At 44.3% G+C, this 21,263-nt stretch overlaps 1 protein-coding gene across 1 annotated transcript; it reads right to left on the bottom strand.

Moving 5' to 3' along the window:
- Positions 1-7,895: 7,895 nt before the first annotated feature.
- Positions 7,896-20,989, bottom strand: LOC123057667 (NADP-dependent D-sorbitol-6-phosphate dehydrogenase-like). The gene is made up of 6 exons (XM_044480591.1): positions 20,691-20,989; positions 16,561-16,655; positions 11,616-11,733; positions 11,377-11,509; positions 8,531-8,750; positions 7,896-8,378 (listed from the first exon to the last, which is right to left on the bottom strand). The coding sequence occupies exons 1-6, from the start codon at positions 20,851-20,853 to the stop codon at positions 8,148-8,150; spliced, it is 960 nt and encodes a 319-aa protein (XP_044336526.1). The 5' UTR covers positions 20,854-20,989; the 3' UTR covers positions 7,896-8,147.
- Between the last annotated feature and the right edge of the window lie 274 nt (positions 20,990-21,263).

Here is a 21,263-nt window from a genome sequence, read left to right as displayed (position 1 = left end):
TGAAAAACAATAAGGCTCCCGGACCGGATGGATTCCCGGTCGAGTTCTATAAAAAGTGCTGGCACATTATTAATGGGGATTTGCTACCTATGTTTCATGATATGTTCTCTGGACAGCTTCATTTATTTCACTTGAATTATGGAACTATCACATTGCTTCCTAAGAAAACGGATACTGTGAGAATTGAGCAGTTTAGGCCGATCTACCTCCTCAATGTTAGTTTCAAAATCTTCACCAAGGTCGGGACTAATAGGCTCACACAGATTGCGCATTCTGTGGTGCAACAATCCCAAACTGCTTTCATGCCGGACAGAAACATCCTTGAAGGGGTGGTTGTCCTTCATGAAACGCTTCATGAAATTCACTCCAAAAAATTAGATGGAGTAATTTTAAGGTGGATATCAAGAAAGCGTACGATAAGGTCAAATGGCCATTCCTCCAACAGGCATTGCGTATGAAAGGTTTTGATGAAGCCTGGCGCCGACAGGTTGAATCATTTACGCAAAAAGGGAGTGTCGGAATTAAAGTTAATGACGACATAGGTCATTACTTCCAGACACATAAAGGCCTAAGACAAAGAGACCCGATGTCCCCTATCCTGTTTAACATTGTGGTGGATATGTTAGCAATTTTTATAGGAAGGGCTAAGGAGAATGGTCAAGTAGGTGGCTTGGTACCTCATCTTGTTGATGGAGGTGTATCCATCCTTCAGTACGCTGATGATACAATGATCTTTATGGAGCATGACTTGGCCAAGGCGGGAAATATGAAGCTGGTGCTATGCCTATTTGAACAATTGACCAGGTTAAAGATTAACTTTCATAAGAGCGAGTTGTTCTGCTTTGGTAGAGCCAAAGACGAACAGGAGGCTTATAGGCAATTGTTTGGGTGCGAGTTGGGGGATCTACCCTTTTCTTACCTAGGTATTCCAATACACCATCGTAGGCTGACAAACAGAGAATGGAAGTGTATCGAGGACCGATTTGAGAAGAAACTGAGTTGCTGGAAGGGTAAGCTCATGTCATATGGAGGCCGATTAATCCTGATAAATTCGGTGCTCACGAGTATGCCTATTTTCTCTTATCGTTCTTTGAGGTCCCAGTTGGTGTTAGGAAAAGACTGGACTTCTATCGATCACGTTTCTTTTGGCAGGGTGATGAACTTAAAAGAAAATACCGGCTTGCCAAATGGGATATCATCTGTAGACCGAAAGACCAAGGGGGTCTTGGTATTGAGAATCTTGAAGTTAAGAACAGATGCCTTCTTAGTAAGTGGCTGTGGAAGCTCTCATCCAGGACTGATGCCATGTGGGCGCAGATCCTTCGCAGCAAGTACCTCCAGACAAAAACATTGTCCCAGGTCACAGTCAGGCCGACTGACTCGCCTTTCTGGAAAGGACTAATGAAAGTCAAACAATCTATGTTTAATAGGACAAAGTTTGTTATTGGAAACGGTGCTAGTACATGTTTCTGGGAGGATACTTGGCTCGGCGACACACCCTTGACCATTCAATATCCATCTTTATATCGTATTGTTCAACGACGTGAGGTGTTCGTTGCAACGGTATTTCAATCTATTCCCCTTAATATTCAGTTTAGACGATCGCTAGCGGGCAATCGTTGGGAAGAATGGCTCCGTCTAGTTAGGAGACTGATGGAGGTTCAGCTTTCACGCTGGAAGCTGACTAGGTCTGGAGTATTCACAGTTAAATCAATGTATATTGATGTTATTAATTCGAACTCCATTCCAACGTCCAAGAATGTATGGGATGTCAAAGTTCCTTTGAAAATAAAAGTGTTTATGTGGTTTGTCCATAAACAAGTTATTTAACAAAGGACAACTTGATGAAGCGTAATTGGACAGGACCTACTAAGTGTAGTTTCTGTGATCGGGATGAGACGATCAAACACCTCTTTATTGATTGCCCGCTGGCCAAAGTCCTTTGGCAGACGGTCCACATTGCGTTTAATATTAACCCACCGAATATTGTCAATGCGTTATTTGGGACATGGCTTAATGGGATTGAGCCTGACTTAGCGAGACACATTCGGGTTGGAGTTTGTGCTTTGCTGTGGACTATCTGGAAGTGCAGAAATGATTTGGTTTTTAACAGAACATCACGTATTCATTTTTTGCAGGTTATTTTCCGAGCCACGGCAGTGATCCGTTCGTGGTCGCTACTCACTCTGATGGAGGTCAGGGAGCATTTGGTTACTGCATCTATCCGCTGGGAGATGGTAGCTCGGGATATCTTCAACCGGTTTGGATGGCGGTCATGTAATAGGATAGGCAATTAGTTTACTTATCTATCTTTAGCCAGCCGGTTGTGGCATTTTTTTCCTGGCTAGTTTGTGTCTCTAGCCTTTTTGGCTCTGTGTGAGCTGTCTTTTCTTTTTTTCAGTTGGAGACTTTGAAACCTTGTTGGCACGTTTTTATTTGGATAATAATATGGCCGTATGCATCACTCTTATGCAGAGGCCGGGGAGCAGGGCCGGTCCTGAAGGGGGGCGGGAGGGGCGGCCGCCCCGAGCCCCCGAGTACGAAGGGGGCCCCGATGGCTTGCTTTCCATATATTCGTGATATTAGCCCATGTGTAGACAGATTCTAAAGAAACGGGAAAAAGGTAACAAATCGCAATCTTCTCGGCTTGCCGTACGAGGTGCAATCTTCTGCTTCTACTCCGCTTCCCCACTTGGCAACTAATCCGCCCCAAGGTCTACTGCTCCCCCGCCCGTATCTTCTATTCGTGATTTTTCTGCTGTTGTCCGTGATTAGTGGAACTTCCTCTTTTCAGATTTCCTGTCGAAGAAGAAATTAACCCCGAGTACAGATTTTTCAGATTTCAATCAAACTCCTCTTCAACGCAGATCCCTCTTTTTCTGTAGTCTTTACAGGTCGTTCATTCGTTTTATGAAGATGAAGATCCATCCTTTTTGAAAAATGAGGATGAAGGTCATCACCGTACATATCTCTTTCTCACACTCCGATTTCTTCTGTTGTTTGGGATTAGAAAAGAGGAGCTCGGATTTTTGGTCGTGACTAATAAGAAGCAGCAAAATCTTGCAATTTTTAATCTTCTACCCTCCAGGTACCTTGTTCCGAGCCTTTGTTAGCAATTTTTTTATTTTATTAACAGGGTTTTTAATTTATTGTTTCATTTGTATGTGTGGCAATTATCAAGATGTTATTTAGAATGTATCCATCTGGTAATGAGTAAATAAAATAAAGTTGCATATGAGTTGATTGATTTTCAGAAAGGAGATATTGACATTTTTAAACAACTGATGCAAGTACTTCTACTAGAAATTCTGAAAAATGCATTTTGTTACTGTTGAAGAACAACCCAGTGAGAATAGGATGATAATATTAGAGTAGGCACAAACCTAATAGAAAAATATAATTGCCAATTGAGAAAAGCAACCAATTTTTCTGTGAATGCTTATGACCTTTATTTGTTGGATAGTCAACATGACAAGGCAACACAAATTATAGCGCATCGAGAATTTAGTTGCAATTGAAATAGAGAAAAATGTGGCCTTAGGGCCCCTTTAAGCCGTCTTGCCCCGGGCCCCCGAAATCTCAGGAACCGCCCTTGCCGGGGAGCCCCCCTTTTTTTAAAAAAAAATTCGTGTTAGTGTAAGAATAATATATGGGCGGCCCTAGTATGGTGCTCCATCTGAGTTAGATGCCACGTCTTTGGTGATCTCGACACTCAATACAAGATCCTCAGAATACGCACGTACTACCACGTGTAGATCTGATCTTTGTCTGTACAACGTTCGAGATGATGAGAGGGAGTGCCAGGTGCTGGTGCATGCTGTTGTAAATGCAAGCTGTATGGTAGTTGCCGAAACGATGGATAGGAATAATAACACACGAGCTGTGGTGATCAGAGAGTGAGTGCAATATATAAGTGCCAGTGTTGTAGCTGCTGGAGGTGGTCATAAGGCAGAAGCTAGGGTTAATTTGTTTGAAGATCTTATTATCAAAGCAAAGACATGGTGAAAATAGCTTCCGCTTCGACACACCGTTTACGGGCAATTGACCTTTCGACATTTGGAAATTGAATATAAGCAGCTGAAATCATCCACTTTAGAAGCCTATTTTTTTATTAACCCTTGTGTCAATGGAACCTCATGCTAGTCCTAGTGGGGACGCTCGCCACAGACTGGTAGGAGGGCGGGGAGGTCTCGGGCTGCTGGGCACAGCGGCCAGCTTCAACGGAGATGACTAGGACGGGATGCTTCAGGCAAAAGCCTTGTGTCCATCTTATCGGCAACGATGACCGTGACGTCTTCGGGTGTCGTTTCCTTTCTTGCAGGCGTCATCAGGAAGCTACTGTGACCCTCTTAATCTTGTTCCTTGGGAGAAAGCCTCAGATCCATCTCTGGATCAGACGACAACTGTGTTTCGATGTTGTTTCTCCCCCTTGGGGGCGTGTTTTTGGGGGCCACCGATCCGCGGTTGGCAGTTTGATGTCTGGATTGGAGTGTTTGTTGGGTTGTTGGTATGCAGGGTGGTGGCAGTGGAAATGATCTGTGGCGGCAACCAATCCCTTGGTAACCTTGGTGCTGATGGTTGACCTACTCTTAGGGGCTTGTGGTGATGATGAGGTCTCGGTGTTCAGTGTTCTCTCTGTTTTTTACGGTGGCCGTGATCAGTCAGAGGGAGTGCAATATACCCATAAATGCTAGTGTTGTTGCTTCTGAAGGTGGTCAAAAGACAGAAGCTAGGATTAGTTTCAGGATCTAATCAAAGCAAAGGTAATGGTGAAAACAGCTTCCGACTCGACACTCCGTTTAATAGCAACTGACCTTCTGACGTTCTGAAATTTAATTTAAACAGCTGAAATCATCCACTTTAGAAGCTTTTGCCCGATGTGCTGCTTGGGGATGGAAATATAGTAACCATAGAGAAACCGTTTGAATTACAAGCATGCATCTCTTTCTTTTTTCTTTTTGTGTCCGTCAGCAAAAGACTTCATTTAAATCATCATCGTGGGGGCGTACGTGCACGCATGCATGCTGCTGCATGGACCGAATGATATGGACACGAACCGTCGATTAGATGTGGTATATATTAATTAAAAATGCCCATAAATTGGCCTCACCTGCCTACCGGTATGAATGCACTCACGCACCTACAAACAATTCGGGCACGTCATAGAGGGTGTTTGGATACGTTTTAGTCTCATAACTAAAAATAGTGGGACTAAAATTTACTAGCCTCACCCATGCTTGGATTCAAATACTAAAGAGACTAAAATCAAGCTAATGAGCATTTATTATTCTCCAAACCCTCCAATCCAAAACTCGAATGTGTTGAAGAAGAGGAGTTAAATAAAGGGAGAGATGACTAATCCACATTTTAGTAAGGGTATCTTTGACTAAGAAAATTTAGTCTCAAGACTAGTTTTAGCCTCTCTTTAGTTAGGGGTGCTTGGAACTTTAGCCTCTTAAAGAGACTATTTTTAATCAGACTAAAATAAGTCCCTTGAATTCAAGCACTCTCTGTTCAAGTTTCAGTGTTGTTACTGTTTTCCATCCAACTCAAATGGATGGTACGCCGTGTATTAAAAACTCTCGGACTAAAAATTGATAGAATAGCTCTTCGCCATTTTTCTCTCTTCGCCCCACCCGGTCCTGCAACGGCAGGGCGAATCCCTTCCTTTGTAGTTGGTGTTGCGCGCTGGACACAGAGGCGTGCGGGTACGCGGCGCTCGCGCAGGTCATGGCGGCAGTCAGGCGCGCCGCGGTGCCGGTAGCGTGGGCGGGCTGCCTTGTTGTAGTGGCCGCATATGAACTCACGCGCTCACCAAGCATGGGTGGTGCGGCACGTGAAGCGCCGGCTCTGGCGGCGGTGCCCGTCGATTTGCGGCAGGGTGCAGGGGTGGCAGGCCTGGCCATTGCCTGCTGTGATGTGGTGGTGGTGGTGGTGACCATGCCCCGTCGGTGTGAGGATGGCTCGGGCAACGGCAGCTCCAAATCGTGCCCTTCTTGGGAGTTGTCTCACGCTGATGGGGTTATCTGGTTCTGGTTACTGGGGGGCCCAGGTGGCCCGGTGCGGTTGGCACTCCTGCGTGTCTTGGTGGCCGGCAATCAGGGAAGGTGCGAGCTTGCGGTGGTTCGGCGACTCGGTTCTGGTTGTCAGGCTTCAGTAGGCGACGTAGGGAGGTGGCGGCTCCTTCCTCTCCGGAGTCTGGACATCCGCTGTCTGCAGCTAGGACCTCAGGCTCGCGCTTGGGTGGACCAGATCTGGGCCACATGCAGTTTTCTAAGACATCCCTACCGGACTAGCTGTGGGGGTAGGAGTTGGTACAGTTTTGTACCCATGGGTACACCCAGACCCTATCCGATTATCTTACTAGTGGGTCACAAGTGTTATAAATCCTAGGCTAATGATTGTTTATATGTAAGCTCCGTGCCCCGCCCTGGTCCTTCTGCTGATAACCATTCACCAATCATAGAAACATCTGCATGGATGGCGCCTCCACCACAAATGGAACTAGTAACTGCCCACACCACCCTTCGATTTTGTGTTGATCTTCCCAATGGATACCTATCGGGCATGGATACGCATAGGGTATAGACATGTACATGGATATTTAACCGATGGGTAGAATATGGGTAGGATTTTACGCCCATAAGTAACATGAGATAAATACGGGATTATTATGCCCGCACCATATACCTTGCCCATTGCCATCCTTCCCTCGAAAACATGCGTCTTGGTGCAATTTTCTCTTTTATAGTTATTCAACCATGGTATTATAACTAATTTATCTCTACTATCTTATAAACCGGTGTTATTGTTGATGGTGGTGAGCTCACTCCCCCACTCCACCCCAATATTCATCGTACATCTATTACCCGGCAGACTCCTCCAACTTGAAGAGGAAAAAAATCATATCACATCACTGGTGTAGTGACATTTGTACTAAAAGCACGATGATAATTATGAAATGGAGGAAGTATATACAACTAATCTAATATAAATGAATCATTTTGTGGTTCGTAGCAAAGCACCGATGTTATATTAGTTATAGCAAAACGATTGCTCATGCATTTTTTGTATATTTTGGGAATCTTCGTTTTTCCCTCGCACTCATGTAAATTTTTTGTAGGGAAACAACAAGACTTTGCCGTGTACCTTTTTCTATTAATTGGGTGCACGCAGATCCTAGACTAGTTTGATTTTCCCCAACAAGTGTTTTTGTTTGTTTCCTTACTCGTAAACCACACGCAACTGTCCGGATCGAGTGGTCTGAATGTGATTTGCCTTCCAATGCAACACCTCATCGGTATGCGGAGCGGTCCGGATGTCCGTTTTCTCACAAATTGGAGGCAAACCAATGGGGATTTGCGGGCATCCCGGCCGCTCCAGGTAAACGACACCCCAGACCCACCCAAAAACCTCTTCCATGCCCACGCCCTGTCCCATGCGAAGCGGCTGTCATGCATTCATGCACTCTAGAGCGCCAACGCTACATTCATGCCGGCTTAGAGAGACTGCAATCATTTAGACTAGGTTAAGAGAGCCTAGTTTGCTAAATGTTTTGTTGAAATATTTTAAAAATGTAATGATTTTGGTGCAGTTTAGATGAAAATCATTTGGTTTACATGAAAATTGTTCAGTTTGTTCAAATTCGGTTTGCAATATGCGGGCAAGATTGGATGGCTGGCTCCTGTACCACTGTCCGTAGACGCATAGTCCGCGGACAAATACCATGTCCATTTTAGGGGTTTGCATTGGAGATGCCCTTAGTCACATTACTTATTTGCCAAAGCATATGCTGTGAAAACTTACCTCTCCTAGGTGGAACTCTATAATTTGACAAGGCTAATTTGTTGAATGAAGCTCAACCAGATATTATCTGTTTTCAGGCAATGGAAGAGTTCAACCAAAGACAGAGGATCAGGTTGTGTTGCCAATAATTTGCTAGGATCAACTTATTGAATAGAGTTCACCCACGTATACCTTTCCTAAAGATATTTGAGGAATGAATCGGAAATGACTCTGTACGAATAGAATGACAAACTGATTAATTATGGTCCAAATTCATCATCTGTAACTCAAGTTCATTTGAGCTAATGGTAAGCTCCAATATTATTAATTGCACTGTCCGGGGAGCAAATCATGCAGTGGAATCAAGCATAGATGTCGATGCCCCAGAACTTGGCCGGCTGGTTGCTGCGGTAGTTGCGGTCTAGGGCTTTGATCTTCTCCATGTCCTCGCTGGAGATGTCGAAGTTGAAGACCGCCAAGTTCTCCTCCAGCCTCTCTACCTTGGAGGTCTTGGGGATGACCACCGTATTCCTCTGGAGGCCCCACCGGAGGACCAGCTGCGCCGGCGTCTTGCCATATTTCTCGGCCAGGGACTGCAAGCATGGATACAACAAGCAGAGGTTGAGAAAGTATCACAAAACCATGCTTGAGGTAGTGCTTTTTTTTCTAGACTAGATGCATGCTGGAATGGAATGTGAATCTGTGTAGAGCATGAAGCAATCATGCGACTATTTGTGACACTGACCTTGATGACATGGTCGTCGAGGCATGAGACGGAGCCGAACAACTCGGTGTTGGCAGTGGAGCCGCCCAGAGGGGTATGTGCAGTGACGCGGATTCCATGCTTCTGGCAGAACTTCACAAGAGAGTCGCGCTGGAAGTAAGGGTGTGTCTCGATTTGGTTCACCGCAGGCTTTATCTTGGCGTAGGCCAAGCAGTCTCGGGTGAGGAGGATGCTGTAGTTGCTGCATGAATATTTCAATGGTTAGATTTGAGAAATAGAATTCCTCCGGCATCAGAGGTAGCCGTGAAATTTCAGATCGTCAAAGAAGTGAGGACAACGTAATGGAACTACGCAGATTAAGGGATTTATTACAGCTCGATTCTGGTTAGTCTGAGTATGCACGGCTCAAGGGAGTTAAGTTCAAAATTGGCACTTGGGAGTGCTACAACCAGAGTAGTCTAAATACTGACATTACTGTGGAGAGAGCTAAGTGTCTTTGCTTACTTGGGAGTGCTATAACCAGAGTAGTCTAAATCCTTGAATCGTACTCGGACAAAATTACCAAGGGAAAGTAGTGGTTGCACCCAGCTTCGGTGCACCCACACAATAAAACATAGCAAAAAAATTCAAAAAAATTTGAAACTTTATGGAAATGATCATCAACAAATGTTATGAGGGCTTGCATAGTTTGGTGGTCAAATAACATTCGAGAAGCTCTCTAAAAAAAAGACAAAATTATAAAATCTTCTCAAACAGTGCACTTACATTTTGACTAATTTTCAGTGAATTTTTTCTTTTTTGTAGAGAGCTCCTCGAATATTATTTGATCACCAAATTTTGCAAGCCTCTCTAACATTTGTTGATGATCATTTCCACAAAGTTTCAGATTTTTTTCGAAATGTTTTGATATGTTTTCTTGCGTGAATGCACCATGGGTGCACCGAGAGTGGGTGTAGAGGAACCACTCTCAATTACCAATTATATTTGATTACTTGACTCCATAAAGCATGTGGATCAATTGGTAGCTAACATAATCACTTATGAAAACATTTGATCAATATACATGCATAATTTTTTGCAACTATATACAAGCATAATTGATTCGAAACCCAAAGCTAACTAGCTAGGCAACGTATGCATGGGTGTTGGTCGGAACAAATCTAGCTAGGCAGTAGGCATGCCTTTTTTGATGGGATGCAAGATAGCTAGCCCATCAGGAAAGCTAGACTGTACGTATTACGTGTAATGACATCATTGCTTATGTCATTGATTGATTAACAAGCTTGACAAACCGATTTTAATAAGCCTCTAAAAATAGATAATTTTAGAATAATTTCATAGGAAAATTTGCGATTTGATATATAAATGAAACTCATTGTGTAGCTGTCAAACAATTAGCAATTTGATTTCTATTTGGTATCCTAAAATATACAAGTGACACGAGATGAATGTTGTTAGCATGTTTGAATTAGATAGATCTATCAGTATGCATGGATGGAACTATATGAGAAAAGATGTATGGACAATAAGTAGAATAAAGATTCATAGAAGTATGCTTGGACCATCTAAGTTGGACGAGCGGTATGTAATTACTATGAGAGACAATGATGACTGATTGTCCCTTTAGGAAAATGAATGATGACGGATTTTGGAAGAACTTTGGCAATGGCCTTTATATTTTGTTCGCAGTATTTTGTTGGTAGCTTACCAAGCAGGCTGCTTGGTAATGGCCTGATTTTGGGGTTTGTATCAAGAGCAAGATGGCACAGCCAAACAAGATTCATCCGAGCGAATAGACAACCGTATAAGTCTATGCCTTGCATGACGGTGAGCCATGGACGACAATACATTTTGACTACTCATGTTACCTAATGAAATTAAATGTGGGATCCTAATACTATAATGTGGAGACTTCCCTGACAGATTTAGAAACACTCATAACATGGTAATACACTTAGTGTTACTTCCCTGATAAATAATTTATTTATGAGCTTCAGTATTTTCTTAGATTAAAAGTAATAAAACATAATCTCAATAAAGAAATTGACCCAATCCAAACGCTACCACCCTAGTGTAATTATTTCCATTGACGCACAATATTTCTTCCTTAGAATATTAGCAAAAGTGTTTTAAACGAAATATCAATGCCAAGTACACATTTGTATGTTATATTTTGACTATTTTTTTGATATATTTATATCTGTGCCTAAAGGTTTATGAACATCTAACCACCAATATTATATAAAAATTTGAAATAACTATGATGTAACAAATCTAACTGCACAAACGCACGTGCCCACAACGCTAGTTGGAAAGTAAACTAGAGGAAAAATAGTATACTCTATAATTGTGCATTGGAAGCAGGAAGCCAAGAACAACTAACACAAATTTACATAGTATATAATCGACAGCATCAATTTATGAGAATTTAGGGGCACCCGGACTTGAAAGGTTCACAAAAAAAATATCTCACACTCTTTATTTAGAAAATATGGAGATAAACTCTGAGCAACAAGGCCAGCAACTAATTTGCATAGAAACCAGTAAACCAATAAATTGGAAGATTCAGAGGTACCAAATTATTCTAAACTTGCAGCAGCCAAGAGATATAGATCAAACAAATTTACTACTACTAGTAAGCAAACAGAACAACTGAACCAAACAATTTGCAATACTAAGTAAACTAAACTGTGTCCATGACCAGGATCAATGCGAAGAACATCAACTAACTGACCCAGGTGACGAAGCATAATATCTACATAGTTAAATGAGTCAAGACCAAATGCCTCAATAATTCTAAACAAAATTCATCACAGTAAGAGCAGATCAAATAACCAATGGTAATATGTTGTACTTTACGTCTTTACCTAATTCCGATGCTACGAACCAGTCCCATGGAAACCAGATCTTCCATTGCATGCCAGGTTGTCTCCAAGGAGACAGTGGTATTGATATCAAGCACGCCATTATCACTAAGAGCACTGGCAGTGGTGCCAATTCCTATATACAGTTAAAATTAAAATACTCAATTCTGTTAGACGAAATGGAATGAAGTGTTCTTATTCATGTTACATAGGATTGCATAGGATAAATAAAAGTATCATACCAGTATGCTTTGTAGCTACAGGGAAGTGAATAAGGTAGAGATCTAGATAATCCAATCGCAGCTTCTTAAGGCTATCCTTGCAGGCTTCGACCACATGACAATGATCTGAGTTCCACAACTACAATGACAACAGACATGGAGCTTTGAATAACAGAATATATGTTGGAGAAAGAAGATTGCAACATCATTCGAGTATTGAGAGTGAAATGGGGTGTCAAGAAAAATACTTAGTACCATAACCCCATTGTTGGATATATTATCTACCCTAAACCTAGGTCAATAATTATAGCTACTAAGGTGTTGCAAAAGTGAGCCAGTTTGTCCAAATTGGGAAGGGGGAGGGGACAGGTGGGACCCCATGGTTACTATAAAGGATGTTTGAGTACCCGCCTCCTGGGGGAATCCTCAATCACCAGTGCACTCTGTGCGGTCTGATCCGTGTCTGCCTCATGCTGCTGGCTCGTTGGCACGTTTTTGGTCGTCAGATCTTTCCGGGCATTTTTCACCACACCGATTTCCTCGAGGGTATATGAGGCATAGCAATGGAGTGCGCGTGAGGCCGCCTCGTCTGTCGTGCGCCCCTCGCAGTGCGTCTTCATCTATTCGGCCATCCGATCTTCCGGGGAGCTTCACCCTGCGGTGATTTCCTCAAGGGTCCATGACGTGCACGCCGAGTGCGCGCCCAGGGCCGCCTCGTCCGTCACATGTTGCCCAGAGTCGGGAAGTGAGGGCCTTATCTGGCCGGCCTTATTTGCATCTGCTCGGATGCTGGATGTTCTCGGGGCTTGGTCGCTCCTACGTTCGTGGTGGTGGGGATATGAGGGGTTTGCTTGGCTGGCCGCATCTACTCAGATGGCGGATGTCGTTCAGAACTGGCCGGTCCTATTTGTCTCGATTTGATCTCTTCTTTGTTCGGCACTGCCTGGTCTACCATGATGGATGCTCCTAGATGTTGGAGAAGCGTTCGCTCGGCCTTTCTGACCACCTGGCTGCTGTGTCACCCTGGCTGGTCTTCTTTGTGGCTACCTGGTTGTTCGGTGTTGCTGGGTTGAGGGTCGTTGCCCTCGCACTGTGTGTCTCGCCTAATGCGTTGGTGCGGATGGGTACATGAGGTGTTTTATTCACCGACCTTGTTTGTGTGTGCTCGGATGGTGGATTTTGTCAGGTAGTTGTGCTTCCTGGTATAACTTTTTCGGCTTGCATGCATTGGTGGGTGTGTTAGGTGCCGACCTGTCCGGTCTATTTGTCTCTCTTTGTTCCCTGTTCGGTGTTGTCGGGTCTAACGCGGGACTTGTGCGCGTCATGCAACCTAATAGTGTTGTTCGCCCCATATGCAATGTCCCATCGCTGCATTTGAGGTATGTGTCGTGTGCTGGTTCAGCACAATGCTTGTTTGTGTCTCGTGTGTAGTTCGACCCCGTGCATCCTTGTAGTGTGTCATTGTGTTTGCGGTGTGTGTTAAGTGGGTGCATCGTGTTTTGTCTCAGTGCAAAAACGCTTGTTTTTGTTCTATGTATAGTTCACCACCTTGCAATGAGTGACATGCGACTGGTCATGCACGTCTGTTTTGGGTCGGTTCATCATCGGACCAGTATCGCTTTTCATCATATCCTTCTCTCTCTGCCACAATTCGAGCATCGGTCATTTTTTCCCTGCTAATGGGCATGTGTGGACGTGTGTCTGAGCCTGTGTGGTGGGTTTAGTTATTGTGCTTGCATGCATGGTGTTGTGGCTCACAAGTCCTTTTTTGCTGCAGCCCGGTTTTCCTCTGATTTTCCTACTTTATGTCATTCACATGATGCCACACACGGCTGTCTACCCTTAGCCTCTCTTTGGAGCACATAATTCGTCGAGCGTCATCATCGATGTTGCCCTTCTTGTGCATCCCCCTTGTGCGCTCCGTCATTTGGCATGCCGTTTGTTCTTCCAATTAGTTGAGGTTTGGCTCTTATTTCCCACTTCCTTGTCACTAATATGCTTCTCTGGCTTATCATCATTTTCCTTTCTTCTTTGTCTTTGCAGGTGTTTGGGTTTCCTGCTTTGTTCTTTGGTCCTGACTGTTACTCTCCCTTGATACTCACACTCATATCTGTTTTTGCCTCCTACTCATGTTTGATCTATTTTTCTTAGTCATCATCCTCTTTTCTCGTTTTGTTTTCTGCAGATGCTTGGAGCCAAAGGCTTGTTGTTCAGTTCTACTCATGGTCTATTTCTGGTTCGGTCATTTGTTGTTCGAGGTAAGATGCTTTTTTGTTTCCGTTGCTCCTGCATTATGTTTGCTTTTTTCTAGCCATTTTTCCATTTTGTTTATGTTTTCATGTTTTGTTCTCAATGAGTGGAAGGTATTGCTGCTACATTTTAGCCTATATTTGAAGAAATGTTTACGTAGGTGTGTTGGCGTCCATAGCAGCTGGGATTATGACATCTATTTCGTGCTAGATAGTATCATACATTTGAAATCTGTATTTGGGCACACATTACAACTAGGATTTCAATATTCATCTCAGCTACGATCTTCTTCTAGAGTATGAACTATGGGCTCTTCCGTCGTTTGGATGTGACCTCACCGGTGGGGCAGCCTTTGGCTACTTCCATTTCCATGACCACACTTCGAGCGAATGCTTGTGAGTCCTGAATGCGGGATATGGCCACAATTTTAAGGTTGGTGTGAGCACGGCATCCATTTCTTCTCAGGCGGCCATCATCATGCACCCAAAGTAGGAATGCACCAAGAGGGAGTTCCGGGAGAGGCCGATGGTTGTTTCCTCCTCACGACGTGTGCCCTCCTCAACCCACTCGAGCTACTCCCAAGCCCTCTCCTAGAACTCCCTCTTGGTGCATTCCTTTTCGGTTTTGTCGGGGAAAGGTACGAGATGAGATTGTGGTCGCCGTGACATGGTCTGCGGGGGCGAGTTCTGTGGTGAGGATTTAGTTTGGTGTGTATTTGGCGCCGCCGTCGGCAACCGATGGGGGGGGGGGGGGGGTTATATAGGTGTGAAGCAGAATGGATTTATAATGACGCGGGTGGGAAGTGGGTATGCGACCCGGCAACGCACATTAACTAGCAGCCATTCTGGTGGAATTATTGCTGCTCCTCCTTCGTTTTTCTAGCTCCATGCTGACTGGCCTCATGAAACATCAAATGGAGCCGGATTTGGGGGAAATGGCCTAGGAGGCCCGCATACCGCATTGGTTGTTTGCTCATAGAATTGTGTTTTGCTATCTAACTTTCTATGCGGATGCCAATTAGGTGGTGAATAACACAAATAGGAATGAATAAGTAAAGAAGTGCAAAAAGGCACACTTGCACTCCTCGTCTTGGGAAGAAACGAGACAAATCACCTACACCTCGCCTCAGGATGCGAGGAGCCGAGACAAGATCATTACCCAATATTATGCCACAAAATTGCATTCAGACGGTAGTTAGAAATGTATGCATGATCGATTTCATTTGATTTTACCGCCAACTAAGCACAAACCAAACAAGTGGACGGTCCTCACTTCGATCGTCAGTTATGGGTAGGCTTCAGGAGAGGCTAAGTTTGATTATGGGTGGACCGTTTGGTTTAGAACGGTTTGATTAAAATGTTGCCAGGCGGCGATCTTCACCGAGGTGAAGCACATGTGTCTAGGTATTTGTGTTTTATGGTGATGCACATTGTAATTCAATTTATATATGTTGTGGTCAATGTTGTGTTTAACCTGATCTTTATCATTACGGTCGCCTGCATGAAGTTGCTCATCGGCAATAATACTCTAGCTAGTTGCTCCCAGGGTAAACCCGTTGTACAGGTCGGTGCCCTCCAAGAAGCATCGGGAAGATCAGGGAACGTTGGGCGCTTCCACAAGGACGTGGGTCCTACCCACTTTTTGCAACATGATTTTCGCACATGAGATGAAGTTACTTCCGGACTCCAATCATTTTTACATTTATTTTGCTTCCTATGCAAGAAGCGGTGTCTTCTCAATCCATAAATGGAAAGGAAGACGCTCTTCAAGTGCAATAACTTAATGTTTCTCAACAGGTGTTGGTATCGGAGGTCATTACCGGAACAGATGTTATGCTGAGCATTCATTTGCACTCACTTGCCTACTCACATGAGGAGGCATGTCAAGCACATGATGTCAGACCTGCAAAATGGAGTCAAGTATCTCCAGGAGAGAACCTTCTGGACGACCTCCGAAGGTTTTTTGGAGAACAATGAGAATTTGCAACCCGGATCTTGTAGCTCTGTGATCATCTCAGTATGACCACCGGTTGCAGCTGGAAGGTGTAGCTCCTGGTGGGAGACTTGCCGTTGACCAAGGGTGGTCCGGCTTCATGGTGGCTCAGCAATTGAAGATCGGGTACTTCCTGACCTTTAAGGTTCTAGCTAAGGATAATTTCAAGGTCATCGTGCTCAACCTTTATTGCATGGAGTTCATGGCAAAGTGAAGCTAGCACGAACAAGCGCTTGCCATGATCCAAACATAGTCATCCATATTTGTTAGGTTCCCATGATAAGCTACTATGCCTATAACTATATGCGTATGCTTATGGTTGTACCATTGTAATAACTATATATACATGTTGATGTAGTTATGGGTAAGTTTGCTAATGTCATTATGCATATGCTTGTTAGTGAAGTCGTAGTTGTGGCTATTCATAATCATACAGGGAACAAGGCTCGCTTTGTGGACCATTCATAAAATATGTTGTTCATATGTTTCTTAGCTTCTTGGCTGCAGTTAGACCTTAGTTGCTAGACCAGCCATACAGTTTCAGTTTTTCTTAGTTTTGAATACCACATCCATGGATGTCTTAAAACCCTATGTTATTTTGTCGTTCTCGGTACAAAACCTCATCTAGTCAGCTTATAGGACACAATTGTTAACAGAGAATACTTTCTTATTGCAATATCCTTTCCTGCAATCATGCTTCAAGAAATCAATAATTAAAAATAACCTTGGTTGTGATGAATAGGTCCTCCCTCTTGATAAGCCCAATTTCAAATGCCTCCGCAAGTGCATCCCCAACTTCAGCCTCGTTTTGATATTTAGCTGCAGCATCAGGCAACAAACCCTGTTAGTACATCTGTTGGGGTACATCCCATGGGTTTCACCCAAAGATCGATCACATAATAAAATCAATATGCTTTTAGCCAAGGGGATTATATAACATAAAACTATCAGTATTGTTGGCTAGGGTTTCAAAAACCTACCTATTTTTGAAAATTTGTTGATAACTACCAAAAAATTGTTTTTTCATTTAAAAAACTATCATGTTGCATCGGTTACTGGTTGAACTGAATTTAACCTTGATTATGACAGGCATGGCCCACGGTCAGGACGGCATAAAATCAAACCCTATTAGTAGATTGAACCATTATGGCAGGGGAACCCAAATAGATAGGGCAAAGAAAACATGGCACAGAAAGTCAACCCCAATCCTTACCCGCGCCCCACTGGCCGCTGCTACTACCGCCTCACACCCGCCGTCGTGCTCGGCCTCGCTCGCCGGTGCCAGCCAGCCGGCGAGCCACCCGAGCTCAGCGCCGCCCCGGTTCTCCTCCCTCTCCTCTCTTTCCGTCACACAGCCGCCCGGCGCAAGTCTCGCGCGTACGAGCTGATAGCAGGATCAATTCGGAACGGGGAAGAGACCGAGCTAACGGGCAGCGAGATCGGGCAAGGTTTGGATGAAAAGGGACCAAGGGCAATTTGTCCGTTGGATTGATAAGTTGTGCGTGTGTCATAGTAGTTGACTAGTGGGCCACCTGACTGGCTGGCTGTAGCCGAAGCTAAAACGTGTTGTTTGATCTCGTCTGATCCAGCAACGCGGGCGCGGCCGGCGGAGGACGAAGCCGGTCGACCGGACGAGATGGCTTATATACCAATAATTAAAAAAATATACGGCGTGAAGCAGTCCGTTGTGGAGGAGAAGAGCGGCTAGGTGAGAGACGAAGATTATTTGTGTCGGTGCTATACTGCATCTTGATGGCTATATTGTGAATCTGACTTGGCCTACATATAATGCAGAGAATGATGACTTGATGAGTCTCTCCTGCGGGGGCAACGTACGGGCGTGGGAGCCTGTTGTTCATTGCCAGCCATGTGCTGTGCTGTGTACGATCGCCGCAGCGGTACAGGTTGCAATTTGCAAGCACTCTCGGAGGCGTGCGTGTATAGTGTCTGCGGACATAGTAATTGCTGCTCCTCGTCGAGGTCTCGGGAGTGCGCTCTGGCTGGCACCCTCTTGAAGAATGCCAGTCTGCATCGGGCTCCTCCGGGACTGCAAGCTCTGACCGGCCATGCATGGTTGTCGTGGGAAATGCCGGTCATGTAATCCTGGAGGAGCAGCAGCTGTACGGCGAGGAAGAGCATCAACCGTGGTGGACTGGTGGTCGATAACATAACATTGGAAGAAATTGCTCATGTGTCACGGTTAGCAGACTCGGCACGGCCGTCACCACAGTGCGACCATGCTCGCCGCACGCGCATGATTCTGCACGTTGCGCGGCCGCTCTGCGGCCTCCGCCTGGTGCCTCAAATTCGTGGGCGCCGCCATGTCACGCTGCCCGGGGCCGCTCTGCAGGCCCTTGTACTCTGTCGGCGTTCACCCAAACACCTCGGGGCATACCCTGGAACTCGCCCAGCCGTTAGTCCGAGCCCCCAAGCCGATCGTTGCAAGGGGCCTCGCGCAGGCGAATCGCCATAGGATGGGCACAAGTCAAGCAAGGCCAGCAGCATGTAGTAAGTGACAGAAACGAGTGATCCTGGTCGGGATTGTGCATACAGACAGGTCTATGGTCGTTCTAGGGTTGAAAATGACCGGGGTTAGCAAGTATAGTGTACGAATTTAAGGGGTTGTAAGGTTGAGGTTCGATTTAGACGGGCTCTATGAGTTCATGGTTTAAAATTGATTTCACTCAACTAAAGTCTCGTGACACATTCTATATATTGAGTACCTAAGAAGTTCATCTCCACTATCTTATTTATATTACCTAGTCAATGTGTACTTGCAATGCACGTTAATTTGAAAGTATATTAAATGCATGCGGATATTAAGTAGGATACTATTTGCGTATTATTATGTGATTAGTATTATATTTGGCATGAAATTAACTGCATGCTAAACATGTTGAGCGCTCGACATTGAAGCAGTCTAGGTCATTGGATTGGCATGATTTGATGGTCGAGATTAATTGAATCTACCTCTTTGGGTCTTTTTATATTGGTATAGATATGCAGTCTATCCACATCATCATAAATGCCCCACACATAACCTCTCATTTAATTGCACATGCAAGTTATCCACATCATCAAGCTAATTCATCCAATAAATGCTTCACTTTCCGCTTCCCACCACATGCATGCCATCCGCATCATCAACCAACATGCAACTATTCAAGTTTCCATTTTTCTCTTTCGACCACACGTGAGCCCTTCATGTCATGAAGCGCATGAAAGCCTTTCACATAATTCTTTTTTATTTCATTTTTCAATAATAAATAATTGGATTTAAATGTCACAAGACAGTATAACATGCATCCACCTTCCATTTACCTCTAGGTTGAATGGGGTGCGGTATTATTCTCATATATTCTAATTTTAATTTTGATACGTTCATTGCTAAAATTTCTGCTACAACGCGCGGGGCGCTATCTAGTACGGTAAGCAATCCAAACTATTTGAAGAAAAAACTCTACTATAATACAGAATGGGGGCAGATCACGAGGGAATTGAGCGCTCAGGCACCGGCGGAGCTAGGATGGGGTGACTGGGTGCCAATGGAAAAATACGATAACTCTTGTAGTGGTACAAAAATCTGTATTTTCTTCAATCTATACTGCTACAGAAAAATTTCTTCACAGAATATCACAAATCTGGGGGGCAGTGGCCCCTGCAGCCATACACATAGCTCCGCCAGTGCGCTCAGGATATCGAGCTACCTCGCGCTCAAACTCTAAAGTGCATTTTCGCACAAACCGCACAAATACAATCCAAACCCATGCGGGAGAGGATTTTCTATCATGCGCGGACATTCCCTGCATGCATTCACCATTTTGTTATGGTTGTGGTGGGATTGCTGACATCATCTGTAGTATTTTCTCTCTCATCCAACCAGACTCGCATGTTATTCCCAACTCATTGATTTTCATTCAAATAAATACTTGTACATGCCAAATATATATTTTCAAATAAAAGTTTGGTTTACATTTTATTTGTGAAATTGTGTTTTTTTCTGACAAGATCGTTAAAACAAGACCAATGTTGAATATATATTTATAAATTAATATTTTGACAGCTAAATCACCACAGTTCAAACTTATTTCATCCAAATTCAGTAATTTCATGAAAAAGCAATAATGTTTCACCTTGTTTCATAAAAAAAACATATTGTTCCACTACAAGTCACCGGTTTCATCATGCTTCTTTCTCTACATCTCGCAGAGTAACCATGCATGTTGAAAAAAATCATATTGCTTCACCGCATTTCATCACGTTTCATAATTTAAATTTCAAACTTGTTTAAATATATTACAAAGTGATCTCAACTGAAAGTCCTCGCCATCATAAACACAAATATGTAAAACGGTTCATAAATTAAACTTTTGGTTGAAAAGATATGAGTAGATTTAAACGTAAGAATAAGATTGAAACGTATAGGATGGTGAACAGCGCGTTTGTATGTGGTGACAAAAAACAGACTATGAATAGTACTCATGCATGGCTCCAAATCTGAGAACTACACAGCTAGTGTTTTCCAGTTTGGATTATTCCAACATCACCTCAGGCTCAGGGCGAAATCTCCGTAAAGATGGCACTGTCAATCAAGAGCTAGTGCTCCTGAATAAAAGTAATAGATAGTGTACATAAATTCTTTGATACTTGCAAGTCTACTGCTTGAAGCCACCTAAACTAGACATCACGAACTCGCCATTTTGCTTTTACCACTTGAGACTCCACAGCGACATACACAAGCAGGCTCTAGATGAGACTCAACGGTGGAAGACGGCTCGTGGAGATTCAGTGCAATTCCATTGGGTCCAGGTGGGTGCAGAGGGTGGAGAGGGGAGAGGGAGGGCGGACGCGTACCGGCGCAGTCGAAGTGGCGGTAGCCGGCGCGGATGGCGGAGTGGATGAGGCCGCCGATGGCGGGGGCGTCCATCCGCCAGACGCCTAGCCCCACTGCCGGCATCTCGTGCCCGCTGCTCAGCTTCAGCGCCTTCGCCGCCGTCCCTTGCTCCCTCGCCGGCATATTGTCGGAGTCGGAGGTATGAAGTCGACGAACGGCAGTGCACTCTAGTCGGCACCGTCTTGAAGAATGACGGTCTGCTGCTCCTCCTGAATTATAGTACGACCGATGTTTCCCACGACAACCATTCAGGGCCAGACAGCATCTGACCAAGGCCAGCATGGGACCCAGGTACTGTATAACGTAGTAACTAGTATAATTTTACCGCCTGTACTGTTCTTCGTGTTTGTGTGACTCGCAAAGAAACAAATGCCCGGTCCCAGCATGGGAAATTCACATGCGCACGGATCGAGCGGCGGAGACACGCAACGTGCGCATATTGAATTGCGTCAGTGGTCTTCTTAAACACAGTATAGACACTTATACATACACACGTACACTCGTTACTATTAATGCATGGATGTACAATCTGT

Source organism: Triticum aestivum, chromosome 3A (genome assembly GCF_018294505.1).
Source record: "Triticum aestivum cultivar Chinese Spring chromosome 3A, IWGSC CS RefSeq v2.1, whole genome shotgun sequence".
Taxonomy (NCBI): domain Eukaryota; kingdom Viridiplantae; phylum Streptophyta; class Magnoliopsida; order Poales; family Poaceae; genus Triticum; species Triticum aestivum.
The sequence above is the reverse complement of the archived record's forward strand: the minus strand, read 5'-3'. Positions and strand labels throughout refer to the sequence as shown.